At 45.4% G+C, this 21,620-nt stretch overlaps 1 protein-coding gene across 4 annotated transcripts in view; it reads left to right on the forward strand.

Annotated features, from left to right (window-relative positions):
• LOC110509811 (regulator of G-protein signaling 3) overlaps nucleotides 1-21,620 on the forward strand; it is a 229,537-nt gene that overhangs the window by 159,673 nt on the left and 48,244 nt on the right. For all 4 annotated transcript variants that reach the window (XM_036968257.1, XM_036968259.1, XM_036968258.1 and 1 more), the window contains one exon: nucleotides 3,171-4,064. In XM_036968257.1, coding sequence (XP_036824152.1) covers nucleotides 3,171-4,064 — 894 coding nt within the window. The remainder of the gene's footprint in view (nucleotides 1-3,170; nucleotides 4,065-21,620) is intronic.

Below are 21,620 nucleotides of genomic sequence, written 5' to 3' on the forward strand. Positions count from 1 at the left end.
TGACAGGACAGGTGGCTCCTTTGTGTCTCCTGCCATTTCTCCACTGGAGAGGGAGGGAGAGAGTGTGTGTGTGTGTAAAAGAGAGACAGAGAGAGATACTGATAAAAAGAGAGTGTGTCTGTACATGCGTCTGCGTTTACGCATTTACCATGGTCTTACAGAAGTTTACAATCAAACCTTGTATCATTCTATCTATTTAAAATCTCAGCTTTAATTTTTCAACCAAATAATGCATACAAATGCAGTACAGTGCCTTGCGAAAGTATTCGGCCCCCTTGAACTTTGCGACCTTTTGCCACATTTCAGGCTTCAAACATAAAGATATAAAACTGTATTTTTTTGTGAAGAATCAACAACAAGTGGGACACAATCATGAAGTGGAACGACATTTATTGGATATTTCAAACTTTTTTAACAAATCAAAAACTGAAAAATTGGCCGTGCAAAATTATTCAGCCCCTTTACTTTCAGTGCAGCAAACTCTCTCCAGAAGTTCAGTGAGGATCTCTGAATGATCCAATGTTGACCTAAATGACTAATGATGATAAATACAATCCATCTGTGTGTAATCAAGGCTCCGTATAAAGGCACCTGCACTGTGATAGTCTCAGAGGTCCGTTAAAAGCGCAGAGAGCATCATGAAGAACAAGGAACACACCAGGCACTTCCGAGATACTGCTGTGAAGAAGTTTAAAGCCGGATTTGGATACAAAAAGATTTCCCAAGCTTTAAACATCCCAAGGAGCACTGTGCAAGCGATAATATTGAAATGGAAGGAGTATCAGACCACTGCAAATCTACCAAGACCTGGCCGTCCCTCTAAACTTTCAGCTCATACAAGGAGAAGACTGATCAGAGATGCAGCCAAGAGGCCCATGATCACTCTGGATGAACTGCAGCTGAGGTGGGAGACTCTGTCCATAGGACAACAATCAGTCGTATATTGCACAAATCTGGCCTTTATGGAAGAGTGGCAAGAAGAAAGCCATTTCTTAAAGATATCCATAAAAAGTGTTGTTTAAAGTTTGCCACAAGCCACCTGGGAGACACACCAAACATGTGGAAGAAGGTGCTCTGGTCAGATGAAACCAAAATTGAATTTTTTGGCAACAATGCAAAACGTTATGTTTGGCGTAAAAGCAACACAGCTGAACACACCATCCCCACTGTCAAACATGGTGGTGGCAGCATCATGGTTTGGGCCTGCTTTTCTTCAGCAGGGACAGGGAAGATGGTTAAAATTGATGGGAAGATGGATGGAGCCAAATACAGGACCATTCTGAAAGAAAACCTGATGGAGTCTGCAAAAGACCTGAGACTGGGACGGAGATTTGTCTTCCAACAAGACAATGATCCAAAACATAAAGCAAAATCTACAATGGAATGGTTCAAAAATAAACATATCCAGGTGTTAGAATGGCCAAGTCAAAGTCCAGACCTGAATCCAATCGAGAATCTGTGGAAAGAACTGAAAACTGCTGTTCACAAATGCTCTCCATCCAACCTCACTGAGCTCGAGCTGTTTTGCAAGGAGGAATGGGAAAAAAATTCAGTCTCTCGATGTGCAAAACTGATAGAGACATACCCCAAGCGACTTACAGCTGTAATCGCAGCAAAAGGTGGCGCTACAAAGTATTAACTTAAGGGGGCTGAATAATTTTGCACGCCCAATTTTTCAGTTTTTGATTTGTTAAAAAAGTTTGAAATATCCAATAAATGTCGTTCCACTTCATGATTGTGTCCCACTTGTTGTTGATTCTTCACAAAAAAATACAGTTTTATATCTTTATGTTTGAAGCCTGAAATGTGGCAAAAGGTCGCAAAGTTCAAGGGGGCCGAATACTTTCGCAAGGCACTGTATTTGGTGTTTAAAACATGACAGGGTCAGAGCAGGGACTATTACGATTACTCTCAGAATTGTGGATTGTATTTTCCCTTGACATCCAATCTGATAATGCCCTCACTTTTCCTTGCCATCTATTGGTCTTTCTCTCTCTCACCCCTCTGGGTCAAAGGAGGGAAGAGAGAGAGAGGAGAGAGGAGAGAGGAGAGAGTGAAAGATTATGTACTAAGCTGCCCTGTCTTTTATAGAAGTGTGTCTCTTATAGAAGTGTGTCTCTTATAGAAGTGCAATTCACTGTAAAAATAGCAGCCCCCGTCATCATCAGTCTGTAGCTGGTGAACTGTACAATGAGGACCTCTCTCAGCAATTGAAAGCCTACCATCACAGTGTGTTTCAGAGTGTCTTTCTTCTTCTTGTCTTTCTTCATTTCATGTGGCTTCTCTTTCCTGCCTAAAGTCAACAATTCTCCACATACACCCAGAATCACTGGCTTCACCTTTACCTTCACCTTCACCTTTACGTTGTTGATAGTTGGTACTGAGCCATTAGTTTCTTAGGCATGTAACGCACTTCACAGGTCAATAGGATAGGAATGGATTGCTGTCAATAGGACAGGATTGAGATGCGGCCTGGTCTGGGTATAGGCTTGTTTCTCTATTGATCGGACAATGTGGGACGTGTCTTAATAGCTTTTTAGTGATTGGGAGCATTTCAGCAGGGCTCTGGTTGACTGGCGCAGCAGGGCTCTGGTTGACTGGCGCAGCAGGGCTCTGGTTGACTGGCGCAGCAGGGCTCTGGTTGACTGTCGATGGGTTTCTTTGATGGTTTTGTCTTCTTCTTATTTGACATGTTTAATGGAGGCAATTCAAATGTGGATGCCTTGAATCGTCAGTAGTGAAGGGCATTGCACCAAAACTGAATTAGCTGAGGCGACACATTTTTGCTTTAGCCCAACACTAATAAATGTGATATGTTCTACTATCTCTGTCTCTGTCTCTGTCTCTCTGTGTCTGTGTGTCTGTGTGTCTCTGTCTCTGTGTGTGTCCTCTACCTATGTGTGTGTCTTTGTGGTTGATAAGGTGTGGAAGACAAGTCACTTTTGGATCCCGCTCCTGTTAGGTTTTGATTCACTGCTTTGATTCACGGCTGGGCTGAGGTTTAAAAGTTGCAGGTGGGGCAAGAGGGAGATAGGAAGGAAGGGAGGTAGCTGGACGGGACTGCATAGCATCATGGGTCTCCAGAGACTCATGCTCATTTCTTTCTCTTTCTCCTTCATTCTCTCTCGCTCTCGCTCTCTCTCTCTCTCTTTCGCTTTCTCTGTCTCCAGATGCTTGAGCCCAAAGTGGACACCCCTCCATGTGAACTGGGAGTAGGCCTATCCCTGCCACGGGGCTCCGAAGAGGACCTCCTTTACCCCTACCCTTCTAGCCCCTCACTGCCCCTGACTCTGGGCAGCCCACAACCCTCTGAGCCCCTCACGCCCCTGGAGGAGGTCTGTACCCCGCTGGGTGACGAAGAGGAGCACAAGGTGCCCCCCACCCCGCCCCCATCCACCGAGGGAGAAGACTGCAAGAGCATGGAGGGCACCGAGCCCGAGATCTGGAGGGATAGAGAGGAGGAGGTGGAGGAGGAGGAGGAGGAGAGGAAGGGTGAGGAGGAAGGAGAGATAGAGGAGGGTGGGGAAAGAGAGGCAATTCCCTCAGCGACGGATGACGAGGTCCCGTCAGACCCCCCCGACACCAACGCCCCCCCCTCCTCCTCCTCCTCCTCCTTCATCATTCCCGAACTCCGCCTAGACCGCTCCTTCAGCGCCGATGCTCTCTCCTCGCCCAACACCGACGAAGAGTACGACGAGGATGATGAAGATGATGAAGAAGAAGATGATGATGATGATTATGATGAAGAAGATGACAGCGATGATGCCTACCCAGAGCGCCGCGACAGTAAGCGCCGCAGTATGGTGGAGGGTTCTGCCTGCGAGAAGCATGGCGGCCGGCTGAGCGTCCAGAACTCACTGCGGCGCCGCACGCATAGCGAGGGCAGTCTGCTACAGGACCCACGCTCTACCTGCTTCACCTCAGACAACACCATCAATTGCCTGGACGCGAGCCACGGACACAAGGGGGGCTGGTCGCTGCCCTCGCCCAAGACCCTGAAGAAGGAGCTGACCAAGAACGGAGGCTCCATGCACCAGCTCTGCATGCTTTTCTCTGGCAGGAAGGTCAGTACAGAACCATGCTCATACACACACACATAAACACATACACCAACACACGCACACACACACACATTCAAATGCATGCATAGACACACACATACAGACTCACACACACATAAACACACAGATGCGCACACGTTTTAAAGTCTTGGGTCGATATAACACTGATCAAGTATTCACTGTAAATAGTTTTATCATGAGTCTTTTTGTATGTTCTGTGATACCATGTATGGCTTAGTTTGTCATACGATGGGTTTATAGGGAAGACTACCTGTTTCCATTTTAGAGATTGGGCGCCACCCAGTGGTGAAAATGAGAACTTCAACTATAGAAAATCTCATTATAGTTGAGTTTGCAGTATTCAACTTTGTCCACTAGAGGGCATGCAGTGTCTGGTTCTCATATTCAATAAAAGCACAGGAGCATAACCTCATCACAACAATAATACACAAGCTGTATTATTCCATGTGACAGCCCTAATGTTTTTTTGGTTTTACAATCCTTGTGGGGATCAGAAGTCCTCACAAGAATATTAAAACAAGGAAAATTCAGACAGTCCCCATAAGGAAAAAGGCTATTTTAGGTCAAGGGGTTAGGTTTAGGGTTACAATTAGGGTTAGGGGTTACAATTAAGGTTAGGGGTTAGCGTTAGGGTTCGGATTAAAGCGCAGACATACCAGTACGATTGGCAAACATTTGCCTGCCGACGGACAGTACTTAGTGCCTCTGAACAGAGTGTTGGCAGTCAATATCTTATGATGTAGATTCCAGGTTGGCTAGCTAGCTAATGTTTAAAAAAAAATAATCTTTAGGGGGTGGATCAGCTTTAGTATTGCGGAAATTTTGAAGCTTCCACCAATGTAATTGTCTGCATCATTTCCAATCCCCCAAATATTTTTGGAGTAAATATATATATTTATATACATACATACACATACCCACATATATATATACAAATACATATACACACATATAAATATATATATATACATACACATATATACATACATACACCGTTGAAGTGGGAAGTTTACATACACCTTAGCCAAATACATTTAAACTCAGTTTTTCACTATTCCTGACCTTTAATCCTAGTCAAAATTCCCTGTCTTAGGTCAGTTAGGATCATCACTTTATTTAACAGTGCATGTGAGCGATATAGAGAAAGACCTCTAGTGGAAGCTTTAGCTACCAGTCCGATAGGGAGCCTTAAATGGTGTTGTGTTCTCTGCATGGATGGAAGGAGGGAGGGAGGAATGTAGCTACTGTAGTGGGCTTAGCCTATTGGTCTTGGACGATTCTGGGGGTAATTTAACTACTTATTGGCATCATCGACCCAGCTCTACAGCTGTGTTTCCATTATTTAAAAGGACGTCAGCCCCTCACATTAAATCATGTCATCTCTAGGTTAGGGATCTAGGTTGCGTGTGTGTGTGTGTGTGTGTGTGTGTGTGTGTGTGTGTGTGTGTGTGTGTTTCTCCATTCACCTCTGACCCACATGGTTTTACAGGCCTATTGAAGGCAGGTTGACATCCATACATGAAAAATGCTGAACACATGCACTGTATTTACTCTCTGACACTTCCAGGGCCAAGTGGCACCCAACTCCGCTTCACATCCAGTAAGGCACTGTTTTTTAATGTGCTGCTGCTGCCCTCATAAGTCTAGCCAGGGACTCTGTCAATCACAGAGCTTTCAACCCTGCACATCCATGCACATAATATTGTTCACCTTACTACATTTTTTTCAATAATATGAATATGAACAAATTATGAATTTCAAGTGTGATGTAAAGCTTCTGTCCACCTGTCCTTCCTTCCTTCCTTCCTTCCTTCCTTCCTTCCTTCCTTCCTTCCTTCCTTCCTTGATTACATTTACATGTACATTTAAGTAATTTAGTATAGACTCTTATCCAGAGCGAGTCCATTCACCAATAAGATAGCTAGGTGGTTGCTCCATAGGCAAGCACCATGGTCTTGTAGAGGATATGTTTCGACTGGAAGCCAGTTTAGTGTGTGGAGGAGCGGGGTGACATGGGAGAATATGGGAAGGTTGAAAACCAGGCGGGCTGCAGTGTTCTGGATAAGTTGCAGGGGTTTGATGGCACAAGCGGGGAGCCAACAGCGAGTTGCAGTAGTCCAGACGGGAGATGACAAGTGCCTGGATTAGGACCTGCATCGCTTCCTGTGTGAGATAGGGTCGTACTCTACAGATGTTGAAGAGCATGCACGACAGGGTGGTGTCTGGGATCACGGCAAGGTTCTTTGCACTCTGGGAGGGTGACACTATGGAGTTTTCAACTGTGAAGGAGAGGTCTTTGAACTGGCAGGCCTTCCCCGGGAGGAAGAGCAGCCCTGTCTTTTCCAGGCTGAGCTTGAGGTGTTGAGCCGACTTCCATGGTGAGATATCTGCCAGGCACGCAGAGATGAGTGTCGCCACCTGGGTGTCAGAAGGGGGGAAAGAGAAAAGTATTTGAGTGTCATCCGCATAGCAATGATAGGAGAGACCATGTGAGGATATGACAGAGCTGAGTGAGTTGGTCTATAGAGAGAAGAGGAGAGGGCCTAGAACCGAGGCCTGGGGGACACCAATAGTGAGAGTATGGGGTGTAGATCTTCTCCACGTCACCTGGAAAGAGCGGCCTGCCAAGTAGGATGCAATCCAAGAGTGTGCAGAGCCTGACACCCAGCCCTGAGAGGAGGATCAGATGTTCACTGTGTTGAAGGCAGCGGATAGATCTAGGAGGATGAGAACAGAGGAGAGACAGTCAGCTTTGGCAGTGTGGAGAGCCTCCGTGACACAGAGAACAGCAGTCTCGGTTGACTGACCCGTCTTGAAGCCTGACTGGTTAGGGTCAAGAAGATCATTTTGAGAGCGTGAAAATGAGAGAGTTGATCAGAGATAGCACACTCAAGTCTTCCGGAGAGAAAAGAAAGCAGGGATACAGGTCTAACGTTTTTAAAGTCAGATGAGTGAAGTGTTGGTTTCTTGAGGAGAGAATCCACTCTGGCCATTTTGAAGTCAGAAGCGATGTAGCCAGCGGACAGGGATGAGTTGATGAGGGAAGTGAGGAATGAGAGGAGGTCTCCAGAGATCGTCGGGAGAAAGGGAGGAGGGGATGGGGTTGAGCGGGCAGACCTCACTAGATGTAAGATTTCATCTGGAGAGAGAGGGGAGAAAGAGGTTAAGGCACAGGGTAGTTCATTCTGTGTGAGTGGGACCAGTGGACTCAATAGGCTGAGTGAATGAGGAGCGGATGTTTTCAATCTTCTATACAAAGACGTCAACAACTTTTGGGAAGGGGGTGGATGATTTAGGGAGGAGAATGTGGAAAAGAGTTTCCTAGGGTTAGAAGCTTGAAATTTAGAGTGATAGAAAGTGGCTTTGGCAACGGATACAGAGGAAGAGAAAATAGAGAGGAGGGAGTGAAAGTATGATACAGATGGCAGTAGGTCACAGTGTGTGAATGGCCCCTACAGTATTACCACATAGCCCATCTGGGTTAAAAACTATTCTCTACATTGGTTTACACCATAGGGAAGTATACCCTGCAGTATCCAACATAGCCCCATGCCTTGTCTCTGTGTACAGTCGTGGCCAAAAGTTTTGAGAATGACACAAATATACATTTTTACAAAGTTGGCTGTTTCAGTGTCTTTAGATGTTTGTCAGATGTTACTATGGAATACTGAAGTATAATTACAAGCATTTCATAAGTGTCAACGGCTTTTATTGACAATTACATGAAGTTGATGCAAAGAGTCAATATTTGCAGTGTTGACCCTTCTTTTTCAAGACCTCTGCAATCCGCCTTGGCATTCTGTCAATTAACTTCTGGGCCACATCCTGACTGATGGCAGCCCATTCTTGCATAATCAATGCTTGGAGTTTTGTCAGATTTTGTGGGTTTTTGTTTGTCCACCCGCCTCTTGAGGATTGACCACAAGTTCTCAATGGGATTAAGGTCTGGGGAGTTTCCTGGCCATGGACCCAAAATATCGATGTTTTGTTCCCCAAGCCACTTAGTTATTACTTTTGCCTTAGGGCAAGGTACTCCATCATGCTGGAAAGGGCATTGTTCGTCACCAAACTGTTCCTGGATGGTTGGGAGAAGTTGCTCTCTGAGGATGTGTTGGTACCATTCTTTATTCATGCCTGTGTTCTTAGGAAAAATTGTGAGTGAGTCCACTCCCTTGGCTGAGAAGCAACCCCACACATGAATGGTCTCAGGATGCTTTACTGTTGGCATGACACAGGACTGATGGTAGCGCTCACCTTGTCTTCTCCGGACAAGATTTTTTCTGGATGCCCCAAACAATTGGAAGGGGATTCATCAGAGAAAATGACTTTACCCCAGTCCTCAGCAGTCCAATCCCTGTACCTTTTGCAGAATATCAGTCTGTCCCTGATGTTTTTCCTGGAGAGAAGTTGCTTCTTTACTACCCTTCTTGACACCAGGCCATCCTCCAAAAGTCGTCGCCTCACTGTGCGTGCAGATGCACTCACACCTGCCTGCTGCCATTCCTGAGCAATCTGTACTGGTGGTGCCCCGATCCCGCAGCTGAATCAACTTTAGGAGACGGTCCTGGCGCTTACTGGACTTTCTTGGGCGCCCAAGAAGCCTTCTTCACAACAATTGAACCGCTCTCCTTGTAGTTCTTGATGATCCGATAAATGGTTGATTTAGTGGCAATCTTACTGGCTGCCTGTGAAGCCCTTTTTGTGCAAAGCAATGATGACGGCACGTGTTTCCTTGCAGGCAACCATGGTTGACAGAGGAAGAACAATGATTCCAAGCACCACCCTCCTTTTGAAGCTTCCATGTCAATGAGAGAATCACTGTGTTAACGAGAGAATCACTGACATGATGTCAGCTGGTCCTTTTGTGGCAGGGCTGAAATGCAGTGGAAATGTTTTTTGGGGATTCAGTTATTTTGCATGGCAAAGAGGGACTTTGCAATAAATTGCAATTCATCTGCTCACTCTTCATAACAGTCTGGAGTATATGCAAATAGCCATCATACAAACTGAGGCAGCAGACACTAATATTTGTGTCATTCTCAAAACTTTTGGCCACGACTATATATACCCATACAAATCATGGTGGCTTTTAAAGTAAACATACTTGACCTTCTGAGAAATGTGTGAGTGGCTTGCATCAAGCAGAGTTATTTATTTAAGGGCAGGGCTTGATTTAGTTAAAAAACACAAATTCCACAATGTAGATATTTTACATCTCTTGCGGATTTTATGAAGAATATATTGATTGTTATTTCTTAGAATTGTTTTAGAAAAAAACACCAAAATGTTTCGACCAGGTCCATCACCGCCACCTCCCATTGGACAGCGGGAGAAAGGCATTGTGGGATATTTATACCCAACTCCCCCCTGTGGATCACAGAATGTTCTCCAAGGCTGTCAGAGACACCTCGTCATTTCACGATTGTTGCTCTGTGTTACCAAACATCACACTAGATGAGAAGGATGGAGAAAGAGAGGGGCAAATGTTCTGGTCTCCTCCATCCTTCTCACCTCTTAGCTATGTGGTGTTTACATTTTCCTTTAGTAGTTCTGATTTACATGGTCTGGTCCTCTTTTTTCCGCTCTGCTCTTTTTCTCTGTGTTTGAAGCCTTTAGGCTTCATAAGGACAGAGAGAAAGAGAAAGATAGTTAGAGAGATTGGCAACCACCAAGAGTGAGCTGGACTCAATCTCAATGTGATGACAAAATCACAATGGCTTCTTTTTTTCTTCCACGCGTCACACACGTGCCTGAACTCCTTGTCTACTTCACTTGTAGTGCCGGAATGTTACTTAGAAATGTGTACCTCACATGCAGTTTGTAACATTGACTATGCAATTTGTGTATTAACAAAGTCTATTAAATTGAATGATCTGCCACTACACCCTATTACACACAGAACCCAGCCCAGGATATGGCCTAGCCCTCAACAAAGACACATCGCACTCATATACAGTCCCTGTCTGACTCAGAGCTGCAGGTTATTGTCAGAGGGTTACACTTAGAATGAGTGTTTAGAAAAGTGCATAGAGAGCATTCCAGGCTACACAGGTGCTGGGGTAATCTGAGTTTACAAGGTCAAGCCATTAAGTTGATGGGAGTTGGATCTCTGTTTGAAATCGCTACATAAACACATTCAATCTTAACAGGCTGTGGAAAACAGGATTTTATTGTGTTTACTGAGAGAGCTTACATTTTACTGTAGAACCACACACGAGGATGCACAGAAACATACATTGCATTCGGAAAGTATTCAGACCCCTTGACTTTTTTTGTTACGTTACACGAAGGGGTGGGCAACTCCAGCCCTCAGGGGCCTGATTGGTGTTACACTTTTTCTCCATCCCTAGCAAACACAGCTGATCAAATTGCATTCTAAACTGAAGATCATGATTAGGTGATTATTGGAGTCAGGTGTGTTAGCTGGGGCTGGGGCAAAACTGTGACACCAATCAGTTCCCTGAGGAATGGAATTGCCCACCCATGTCGGTTACAGCCTTATTCTAAAATTGATTATTTCATAACTCTATACACAATACCCCATAATGGCAAAGCAAAAACAGGTTTTTAGACATTTAGACATCCAGAGATGTTCGATCGGGTTCAAGACTGGGCTCTGGCTGGGCCACTCAAGGACATTTAGAGACTTGTCCCGAAGCCACTCCTGCATTGTCGTTGCTGTGTGCTTACGGTTGTGGTTCTGTTAGAAGTTGACCCTTCGCCCCAGTCTGAGTGCTCAGAGTGCTCTGGAGCAGGTTTTGATCAAGGATCCCTCTGTACTTTGCTCCGTTCATCTTTCACTCAATCCCAGTCCCTGCCGCTGAAAAACATCCCCACAGCACGATGCTGTCAACCACTATGCTTCACCGTAGGGATGTCAGGTTTCTTCCAGACGTGACACTTGGCATTCAGGCCAAGTAGTTCTTGGTTTCATCTGACATGAGAATCTTGTTTCTCGTGGTCTGAGAGTCCTTTAGGTGTCTTTTGGCAAACTTCAAGTGGGCTGTCATGTGCCTTCCGTCTGCCCACTCTACCATAAAGGCCCGATTGGTGGAGTGCTGCATAGATGGTTGTCCTTCTGGAAGGTTCTCCCATCTCTACAGAGGAACTATGGAGCTCTGTCAGAGTGACCATCGGATTCTTGGTCACCTCCCTGACCAAAGCCCTTCTCCCCCGATTGCTCAGTTCTGCCGGGCTGCCAGCTCTAGGAAGAGTCTTGGTGGTTCCAAACGTCTTCCATTTAAGAATGATGAAGTCCACTGTGTTCTTTGGGACCTTCAATGCTGCAGACATTTGTTGGTATCCTTCCCCAGATCTGTTTCTCAACACAATACTGTCTCGGAACTCTATGGACAATTCCTTCAACCTCATGGCTTGGTTTTTGCTCTGACATGCACTGTCAACTGTGGGACCTTAAATAGACAGGTGTGTGCCTTTCCAAATCATGTCCAATCAATTTAATTTACCTCAGTTGAACTCCAATCAAGTTGTAGAAACATCTCAGGAATGATCTATGGAAAATGGATACACCTGATCTCAATTTCGAGTCTCATAGCAAAGGGTCTGAATACTTATGTAAATAAGGTATTTCTGTTTTTTATGTTGAATAAATTTGCACTTTCTGAATTCACTGTAAATATGTACAAACATGGTGGTCTGTACCACTTGTGTGTGTGTGTGTGTGCTTATGTGTGAGTGTTATTCATCGACAGCGGGGGGGGGGGGGGGGGGGGGGGGGTGAGAGATGGATGGTAAGATGAATAATGAGTGCAGCGGTATGCTGAACCCTTCCATCCATCTGTCCATCCTCCTTTGATTTTCCATGGACTCCACCATACTGTTCAACAACTGCCTTTATGCAGAATCAATTGAAGAGGCAATAATATTTCTGGGGTTTGTGAGAAGCAGTAGTATTATAATCATGGTATGTCAATTATAATCATGGTATGTCAATTCTAATCATGGTATGTCAATTATAATCATGGTATGTCAATTATAATCATGTTATGTCAAAACAGCACCGTCTTCAGTTGGTTAGTCATGATGGTATGTGTGGCCCACAATGACCAGACCACAGAGTTGTGCTGTATTTCTCTCCTCCTCAGTCCAGAAAAGGGGTCTAGAGGGTCTAAAGGAGAGAGAGGGAGAGAGGGAGAGAGGGGTAGACAGAGTGAGGGAGGGATGTTGCAAGGCAGAAACACAGGAGGCCTACAGAACAGAATGGAAAGGAACAGTGCAGAACATTTGTTCCTGTTCTATAATGTAATGTATATCATCGTTAAGCCATTCCCTTTTCTCTCTAATAAGAACCAGATGGAGATGAGAGAAAAAGTTGATCACTAACATTTGTATTTGATGCCCGAGGCACTTTCAGGTCATGAATTTCGGTTCATGGATGAAGACTTCGTGTTTTACTTAGCTGAAAAGCAATTCAAGTGGAAGCCAATTTCCAATGAAAGTGCTGGCCTTGAGAAAGTACATGGCTGAATTGCAGTATCAAGGCCAGGGAGCTTTCCAGTGAGGTTATAACTCTGTCCTCTCTGTGTAGTTTGCCTTAATGTCAAGTGTGTGTGGTCTGTCACTACCTGCTGTTAGTACAGACTATTCAACGTAGTCCAGTATCAATACAACACATTACACAATATCTCTTTGAGTCCTGGAAGAAAAGTTCCCTTGTTAAGCAATTGTCACCAATAAAAGTTACTTCAGCTGACACTTCCCCATCTGCATTTTATCAAAACACTTTAACTACTTGAACTCTCACCTCCTTTCTGACCAGATCTGGGCTTTGGATCATACTGGGCAGCTTGTTTCTAGTGTAGTTCCTCAGCTGGTAGCTAGAGTGCACAGTGAGAGAAGAGCACAGGCTTGCTGTGAAAAGGCCTCTTATTCTGACCTTTACAGTGCATAACAACAGTCCCAACAGCCAGTTAGCAAGCCAAGTCACTACGTGGCAAAAACAATGCAGGTTTCCATTGACCCAGGTTTGGTCAGCACAGGTGGATTTTTATTGTGTCAAACTTTCTTTGTGACAAATTATGATGGAAACTGTGTTTTTCAAATAAATTCTGATTGTTGAATCATTTTGAAGGTATGTGATGCAATTGATTTTATCATACAGTCCATTTGGAATTCAGACCCCTTGACTTTTTCCACATTTTGTTAAATTACAGCCTTATTCTAAAATGGATTTTAAAAATTTAGCTCAGGTACATCTTGTTTCCAGTGATCATCCTTCATTTGTTTCTACAACTTGATTGGAGTACACCTGTGGTAAATTCAATTGATTGGACATGATTTGGAAAGGCACACACCTGTCTATTTAAGGTCCCACAGTTGACAGTACAAAAACCAGCCATGAGGTCAAAGGAATTGTCCGTAGAGCTCCGAGACAGGATTGTGTTGAGACACAGGAAGATCTGGGGAAGGGTACCAAAAAAATTTCTGCAGCATTGATGGTCACCAATAAATCTTAAATGGAAGAAGTTTGGAACCACCAAGATTCTTCCTAGAGCTGGCCGTAAGGCCAAACTGAGCCATCGTGGCAGAAGGGCTTGGTTAGGGTGGTGAACAATAACCCGATTATCACTCTGACAGAGCTCCAGAGTTCCTCTGTGAAGATGGGAGAACCTTCCAGAAGGACAACCATCTCTGCAGCACTCCATCAACCAGGCCTTTATGGTAGAGTGGCCAGATGTGTAAGGGTTTTCCTGTGGTGAAGGAGAGGCGGACCAAAATGCAGCGTGGTTTCTTTGATTCATGTTTAATAACAAAAGATAAACACGTACACTACAAAACAATAAACATGGAAAACCAAAAACAGCCCTATCTGGTGCAAAACACAGAGACAGGAACAATCACCCACAAACACACAGTGAAACCCAGGCTACCTAAGTATGATTCTCAATCAGAGACAACTAATGACACCTGCCTCTGATTGAGAACCATACTAGGCCGAAACATAGAAATACCCCAAAACATAGAAAAATAAACATAGACTGCCCACCCAACTCACGCCCTGACCCTACTAAATAAATACAAAACAAAGGAAATAAAGGTCAGAACGTGACAGTACCCCCCCCCCCCCAAAGGTGCGGACTCCGGCCGCAAAACCTTAACCTATAGGGGAGGGTCTGGGTGGGCGTCTGTCCGCGGTGGCGGCTCTGGTGCTGGACGTGGACCCCACTTCACTATAGTCTTAGTCTGACTTATTGTCCGCTTCCGTGGCCTCCTAACCACGGCGACCCTTCTCAATGGACAGATGGGCGGCAGCTCGGGACAGAGGGGCGGCAGCTCGGGACAGAGGGGCGGCAGCTCGGGACAGAGGGGCGGCAGCTCGGGACAGAGGGGCGGCAGTTCGGGACAGAGGGTCTCTGGCGCCTCTGGGCTGAGGGGCTCTGGCGCCTCTGGGCTGACTGGCGGCACCTGGCTGACTGGCGGCACTGGCGGCCCCTGGATGACTGGCGGCACTGGCGGCCCCTGGCTGACTGGCGGCACTGGTGGCCCCTGGCTGACTGGCGGCACTGGCGGCCCCTGGCTGACTGGCGGCACCTGGCTGACTGGCGGCCCCTGGCTGACTGGCGGCACTGGCGGCCCCTGGCTGACTGGCGGCCCCTGGCTGACTGGCGGCTCCTTGCAGACTGGCGGCACTGGCGGCGCCGAACAGGCGGGAGACTCCGGCTGCGCTGGAGAGGAGGAAGGCTCTGGCAGCGCTGGAGAGGCGGGAGACTCCGGCAGCGTTGGAGAGGAGGAAGGCTCCGGCAGCGCTGGACAGGCGGGAGCCCCTGTAAGGATGAGCTGGAGAGACAGCCTGCAGGCTGCCACCGGAGGGCTGGTGCGTGGAGGTGGTGACTGATAGACCGGACCGTGCAGGCGCACTGGAGCTCTTGAGCACCGAGCCTGCCCAACCTTACCCGGTTGAATGGTCCCGGTCGCCCTGCCAGTGCGGCGAGGTGGAATAGCCCGCACTGGGCTATGCAGGCGAACCGGGGACACCGTGCGCAAGGCTGGTGCCATGTAAGCCGGCCCAAGGAGACGCACTGGAGACCAGATGCGTAGAGCCGGCTTCATGGCACTTGGCTCGATGCCCACTCTAGCCCGGCCGATACGCGGAGCTGGAATGTACCGCACTGGGCTATGCACCCGCACTGGGGACACCGTGCGCTTCACAGCAGCTCTCCAGCCCCCCGGTAAGCACAGGAAGTTGGCGCAGGTCTCCTACCTGGCTTCGCCACACTTCCTGTGTGCCTCCCCCCCAAGAAATGTTTGGGGCTGACTCTCTGGCTTCCATCCACGCGCCGTGCTGCCTCCTCATACCAGCGCCTCTCCGCCTTCGCCACCTCCAGCTCTTCTTTGGCGCGGCGATATTCTGGCTGTGCCCAGGGTCCTTTACCTTCCAATTCTTCCTCCCATGTCCAATCCTCTTTGCGCCGCTGTTGCTGTTGCCCGTTACCACGCCGCTTGGTCCTGTTGTGGTGGGTGATTCTGTAAGGGTTTTCCTGTGGTGAAGGAGAGGCGGACCAAAATGCAGCGTGGTTTCTTTGATTCATGTTTAATAACAAAAGATAAACACGAACACTACAAAACAATAAACATGGAAAACCAAAAACAGCCCTATCTGGTGCAAAACACAGAGACAGGAACAATCACCCACAAACACACAGTGAAACCCAGGCTACCTAAGTATGATTCTCAATCAGAGACAACTAATGACACCTGCCTCTGATTGAGAACCATACTAGGCCAAAACATAGAAATACCCCAAAACATAGAAAAATAAACATAGACTGCCCACCCAACTCACTCCCTGACCATACTAAATAAATACAAAACAAAGGAAATGAAGGTCAGAACGTGACAAGATGAAAGCCACTCCTCAGTAAAAGGCAAATGCCAGCCTGCTTGGAATTTGCCAAAAGGCACCTAAAGGACTCTCAGACCATGAGAAACAAGATTCTTTGGTCTGATGAAACCAAGACTCTTTGGCCTGAATGCCAAGCGCCACGTCTGGAGGAAACCTGACAACATACATACCATGCTGTGGGGATGTTTTTCAGAGGCAGGGACTGGGAGACTAGTCAGGATCAAGGGAAAGACGAACGGAGCAAAGTACAGAGAGATCCTTGATGAAATCCTGCTCCAGAGCTCTCAGGATCTCAGACTGGGGTGAAGGTTCACCTTCCAACAGGACAACGACGCTAAGCACACAACCAAGACAATGCAGGAGTGGCTTCTTGAAAAGTCTCTGAATGTCCTTGAGTGGCCCAGCCAGAGCCTGAACTTGAACCTGATCGAACATCTCTTGAGAGACCTGCCAAAGGTGCTTCAACAAAGTACTTAGTAAAAAGGGTCTGAATACTTTAAGAAATATGATATTTATTTTTATTATACATTTGCAAAAAAAAAAATGTATCCTGTTTTTGCTTTGTCATTATTGAGTCTTGTGTGTAGATTGATGAGGATTTTTTTTGTTTTTTAAATACATTTTAGAATAACGCTGTAATATAAGAAAATGTGGGAAAAGTCAAGGGGTCTGAATACTTTCTGAGTAAAATACCAATATTCTTATATGTTTTTATAAGTAATACATAAGTAATACATATGGCAGCAAAAACACTTACAAGATTCTTAGAAGATTATTTTAATATCTGACTTAAATGGGTGGTTAACATTTAGACAACAGAAATGTTGCAAGTATTATATGTAAAACATAGAGTCATGTAAGCTAAGGCTTCTAAGGTCTCACATACATGGGACATATGAATTTCAAAGCACTTGGATCATTGTCATAGCAATCTATTTTACAAACATACAAAATACGTAAGCTAAGCCTTCTAAGGTCTTACATACACTGAGTGTACAAAACATTAGGAACGCCTTCTTACTCTTGAGTTGCACCCCCTTTTGCCCTCAGAACAGTCTCAATTTGTCAGGCCATGGACATTACAAAGTGTTGAAAGCATTCCACAGGGATGACTCCAATACTTCCCACAGTTGTGTCAAGTTGGCTGGATGCCCTTTGGGTGGTGGGCCATTCTTGATACTCAATGGTAACTGTTGAGCGTGAAAAGTACAGCAGCGTTGCAGTTCTTGATATACTCAAACCAGTGTACCTGGATTTAACAAGTGACGTCAATAAGGGATCATAGCTTCACTTGCATTCATCTGGTCAGTCTATGTCATAGAAAGAACAGGTGTTCCTAATGTTTGTCCACACATTTCAAAACACTTGCATACCACTGTCTGACGTCATTGACGCATGCAATGTGACACTTATTGAAAAAATAAGCTAGGAGGAGGAGCAGGATGAAAGGAGGAGGAGAAGAGGAGGAAAAAAGGAGGAAAGTAAGAGGTGGAGAGTAGAAGGAGGAGGAGGGGAGAAGAAGATGAGAGGAGAGAAGAGGAGGAAGAGGAGAGGTGGAGGACAAGAAGATGAAGGGGAGAAGAGGAGGACAGAGGGAGGAGGAGAGGAGAAGGAGTAGGAGGAGAGAGAAGGACAGGAGGAGAAGAGGAGCAGGGGCAGGAAAGGAGAGAATATGAGGACAGGAGGAGGAGGAGGAGGAGGAGAGAAGGAGGTGGAGAGGAGGAGGAGGAGGAAGAGGAGGAGGAGGAATGACTTTGATAGCAGCGGTGAAACTATTTAGCTAGTAAGAGGGGATCTCTCAACAATCACTCTCATGATAGCACATTGGTACTAGTCTGGGCTTGGTTAGATAAATAGCAAAGGGCTAAGTACTCTTGACAAATGAAGGTGATACCATATGGTTTCTGGCATTGTCTCAAAAGTCATAAAGTCTCTGAAATGTATTCTTCATTGTTTCCATAATGAAAGGTAGCAATGTTGTCTCCCCTGTTCTCACTGATCCTGCCAAATGACTCAGTATCACAATAGCCTTTGGATGCACACGTGCAAGCCTCCTCCATCCCTCCATCCTGGATTAAATTCATATCCTCCTCCTCCCTCCCTCTCTTTGTAATCTCTTGTATTTTGCCCTGGCACGTGCCACTCTTACTTTTCCTCAAGCATTTCCTAAATGTTCCTCTCCTCTGATCCTTCCACGTCTCATCTATTAAACTCCCTATTGTAGAAGATCATGTCTAGGTGGTGGGTATGTGAGAGGGACAAAGAGAGAGAAAGATACAAAATAATCTGTATATCTGTTCATGTGATCGAATTAGTCTGAGTTGGTAGATGATGGTGTGTGTCATTGTGTGTGTGTGTGTGTGTGAGAGAAAGTCTGAGTATATGTTTTATGTCAGTATGTGTGTATAAATCTGAGTATTAAGTGTGTGTGTATGAAACAATTGGTGTCTTCTCTCAAGGCCTCACTGAGCATAGTTGTAAATAAATAAACTGTCCAGTAGGAGGTGCTTCCCAACATTAATCATGGAAACTCATACATGGAAATTTAGATTCAAATATTGTATTTTTCTTATAGTAATTGTCATGATTTTTTAAATATTTTGACTTATAAAAAACAATGGAAAACCTTTAAGGAAAGCATTCTCAAAACACACACTTTTCTTATAAAATTCCCAGATGACTCATATAATTCATATAATTCGTTTTATGTATGTCATACCACGTCTATGTAGGAAATTCACCAAAATCATGTATTCAATTGTGCATGTCATCACCCTTTTCCATATGGGGAAACAGATTGGTGGAAGTCCATCCAGGCTGTCAGGGCATACGTATACATATATATGTGTATATATGTGTATATATGTGTATATATATTTAGGTGTGAAGTCATTACGTCCAGCTATTTTTATCGCCGCGACAGTTCAATGGAAATGCACCCTAGCAGCAAAATGTCTCATTTATTATCTCTGCAAACGTTCTAAATGCTGACAAACAAATCACAGGAGAAGATAATGGAAACATTGCTACAGTGCTAAATATATAACTTTCTCTCTGCCAGCGGTTTAGGGAACGACAACTGAAAAAGGAGATGTAGACAAAGAGTTGTGAGGGGTGCCTAGAGTAGTGTTGTGGTAGTAAAAGTTCAAGGCTGAAGCAGAACGACAGTAACATTGACATTCTCCCGCTCTGTTATCTTAGCTAGCTCCTAAACATATGTAAAGATGCTACGTGATCGACAGTATCAGTGTTTCTCTTTGTTTCAGAGAACACAGCTGCGGTTACAGAAGCATCTAGCACAGGACACAACTGAGTGTACCACTCCAAACCACTGGCCAAACGGGTGGCTCTATTCTGGTTGTCTGGGACAATCTGAGGGGACAAAGGGTCATCGGGGGTCAGTCTCATGTGGAACGTTGGAGCTGGATGCGTCCAGTGGAACACTGAAAGGGTAACATGTAAATATTTGCAGAGTGGAGTAAACGGTTTGGGTGTACAGGACATTCAACCCACGCCAAGGCCCCTCTAGTCTCCATTCAAAAATACCTGACTGGAGCACATGTGGGTTTTTTAAAATGTATCGTATTTTACAGTTCATCTTGTCTTGACTGGCATTTATATAGTAATTGAATCACATGTTTTATTGACATTACATGTACAATACATGAGGTAGACCTATAGCAGTAGAGTTTCTCAGTGGGTTTTGGGAGGTTTGTACCCAATCATCCCGAGTAAGGTTTCCACCGCTTCTTCCCCGTGACCATTACTAATGGATTTAGAACAGTATATATGAACGCACCGTCTTTTTATCCAAACTTGATGCTCATGATACATGTGCCATTGTCTGTCCAGCTCCAACATCATCATCAGGGAGGTTTTGGGAAGAAGACGAAAGGGAGGATATGATTAAGGGTCAGGGGTATTTTTGTTGCCTGGGTCTTGAGTGTTAATGTCCCGTTTTAGCTTCTCTCTCTTACTCTCTCCGTTTTGATGACCAGTTGGCAAGTCCTGCTAGGATTAGAGCTGATGGATGTGAAGAAGGGGGTTGTGGAGGAATTCAGCTTTCGGGGAGAGAGGCAGGTGTACTGTTGAGAATGGAGCATAAGTCAAGATAGAAGACACATTCATGATGAAGTAGGCCTTGTGTTTTGATGGCTATTGCCGTGGTTACACCTCTGAGACAAATGTTCCAAAAGTCCAACACAGTGCAATGTTGTTCAAAAATAATGGTTTGAATTCCATCCTATGAAGCATTGGCCAAAAGTAGTGCACAACGTAGGGAATAGGGAGCCATTTTGTACTCGCCCACAGTCACAATGGCCACCTCTCTGTATTTATACCCATTCATGAGTGGTCTATAAACCTAATTCCAAGAGTTATGTGGCCTGATAACACAGTTCCATGTTCCCCACCTCACCCTGTTCGGCTAAGTGTTAGATAAAGCTAATGCAGGACAAATGTACTAAGTGGATTTGGTAGGGATGAGTAGTGGCCTGTGACATATTTACTCTCCAAACCTGCTGCATTATTCTGCAAGGTTAGCGCATGATGCTAGGTTATAAAGACAACAATGGATCCTTGTGTGGTGCTCCACATGGCATGAATGCCAACCCAGATAGAGATAGATGTAATGGATGTAATGGATAACGCATGGTCCAAATGCACTTCAGTGTGCTGGGGTAAATATACTGTGAAACTTGAGGATGGACACATTTAGATCTGGGAGAATACTAGCTACATATATGCATTCACCAAGGGGATGCCGCTTGACAGGCAGGAAGAGTGGAAGACATTTTGGTTCTGACATGAGAGGGGAAAAGCAGGCTCGCAGGGCGACTACAATAACGGGTCTTCTTAGAAGAGCGATCAAAATGAGGTTGTCACGGGCTTATGAAGGAGTGTCAGAATGTTCTGATGTGGAGGCCTTTCTCTGTAACGTTGGCTGTCTGTCAAAACCTCCCTGCTTTATTGATTTACTGCTCGATTTTCTTAGAGATATTACAGGCCAGAGTGAAACTGGAGGACTCTGTGTGCTTTTGTTTAACTTTTTATATGCCGTTTCATTTGGAAATGGTAGACATTTGCCCTGCGCACTGACAAACTGTTTTCATTATTTACTGTTCTTCACGACTGCGAAGGTGCCAAATATTATAGCTCTGTAATGCAATAATGCATTTGGCCAGCACTTGCAGGACTGTTTGTGTGTGTTTGTAACCAAGTGGAAACAACAGAGAGAAAGAGGGTGAGAGAACCAAGTGGAGAGGAGAGAGTGAGTGATCGAATGAGTGAGGGTGTAGAGAGAGAGGGAGAATCAAGTGGAGAGAGAGAGAGAATCAAGTGGAGAGAGAGAGAGGGAGAATCAAGTGGAGAAAGAGAGAGAGAGAGAGAGAGAGAGAGAGAGAGAGAAAAAATCAAGTGGAGAGAGCGAGAGAGGGAGAATCAAGTGGAGAGGAGAGAGGGAGAGAATCAAGTGGAGAGGAAAGAGGGAGAGAGGGAGAGAATCAAGTGGAGAGGAGAGAGGAAGAGAGGGAGAATCAAGTGGAGAGGAGAGAGGAAGAGAGGGAGAATCAAGTAGAGGGGAGAGAGGGAGAGAGGGAGAATCAAGTAGAGAGGAGAGAGGGAGAGAATCAAGTGGAGAGGAGAGAGGAAGAGAGGGAGAATCAAGTGGAGAGGAG

This window comes from Oncorhynchus mykiss, chromosome Y, assembly GCF_013265735.2.
Source record: "Oncorhynchus mykiss isolate Arlee chromosome Y, USDA_OmykA_1.1, whole genome shotgun sequence".
Lineage (NCBI taxonomy): Eukaryota > Metazoa > Chordata > Actinopteri > Salmoniformes > Salmonidae > Oncorhynchus > Oncorhynchus mykiss.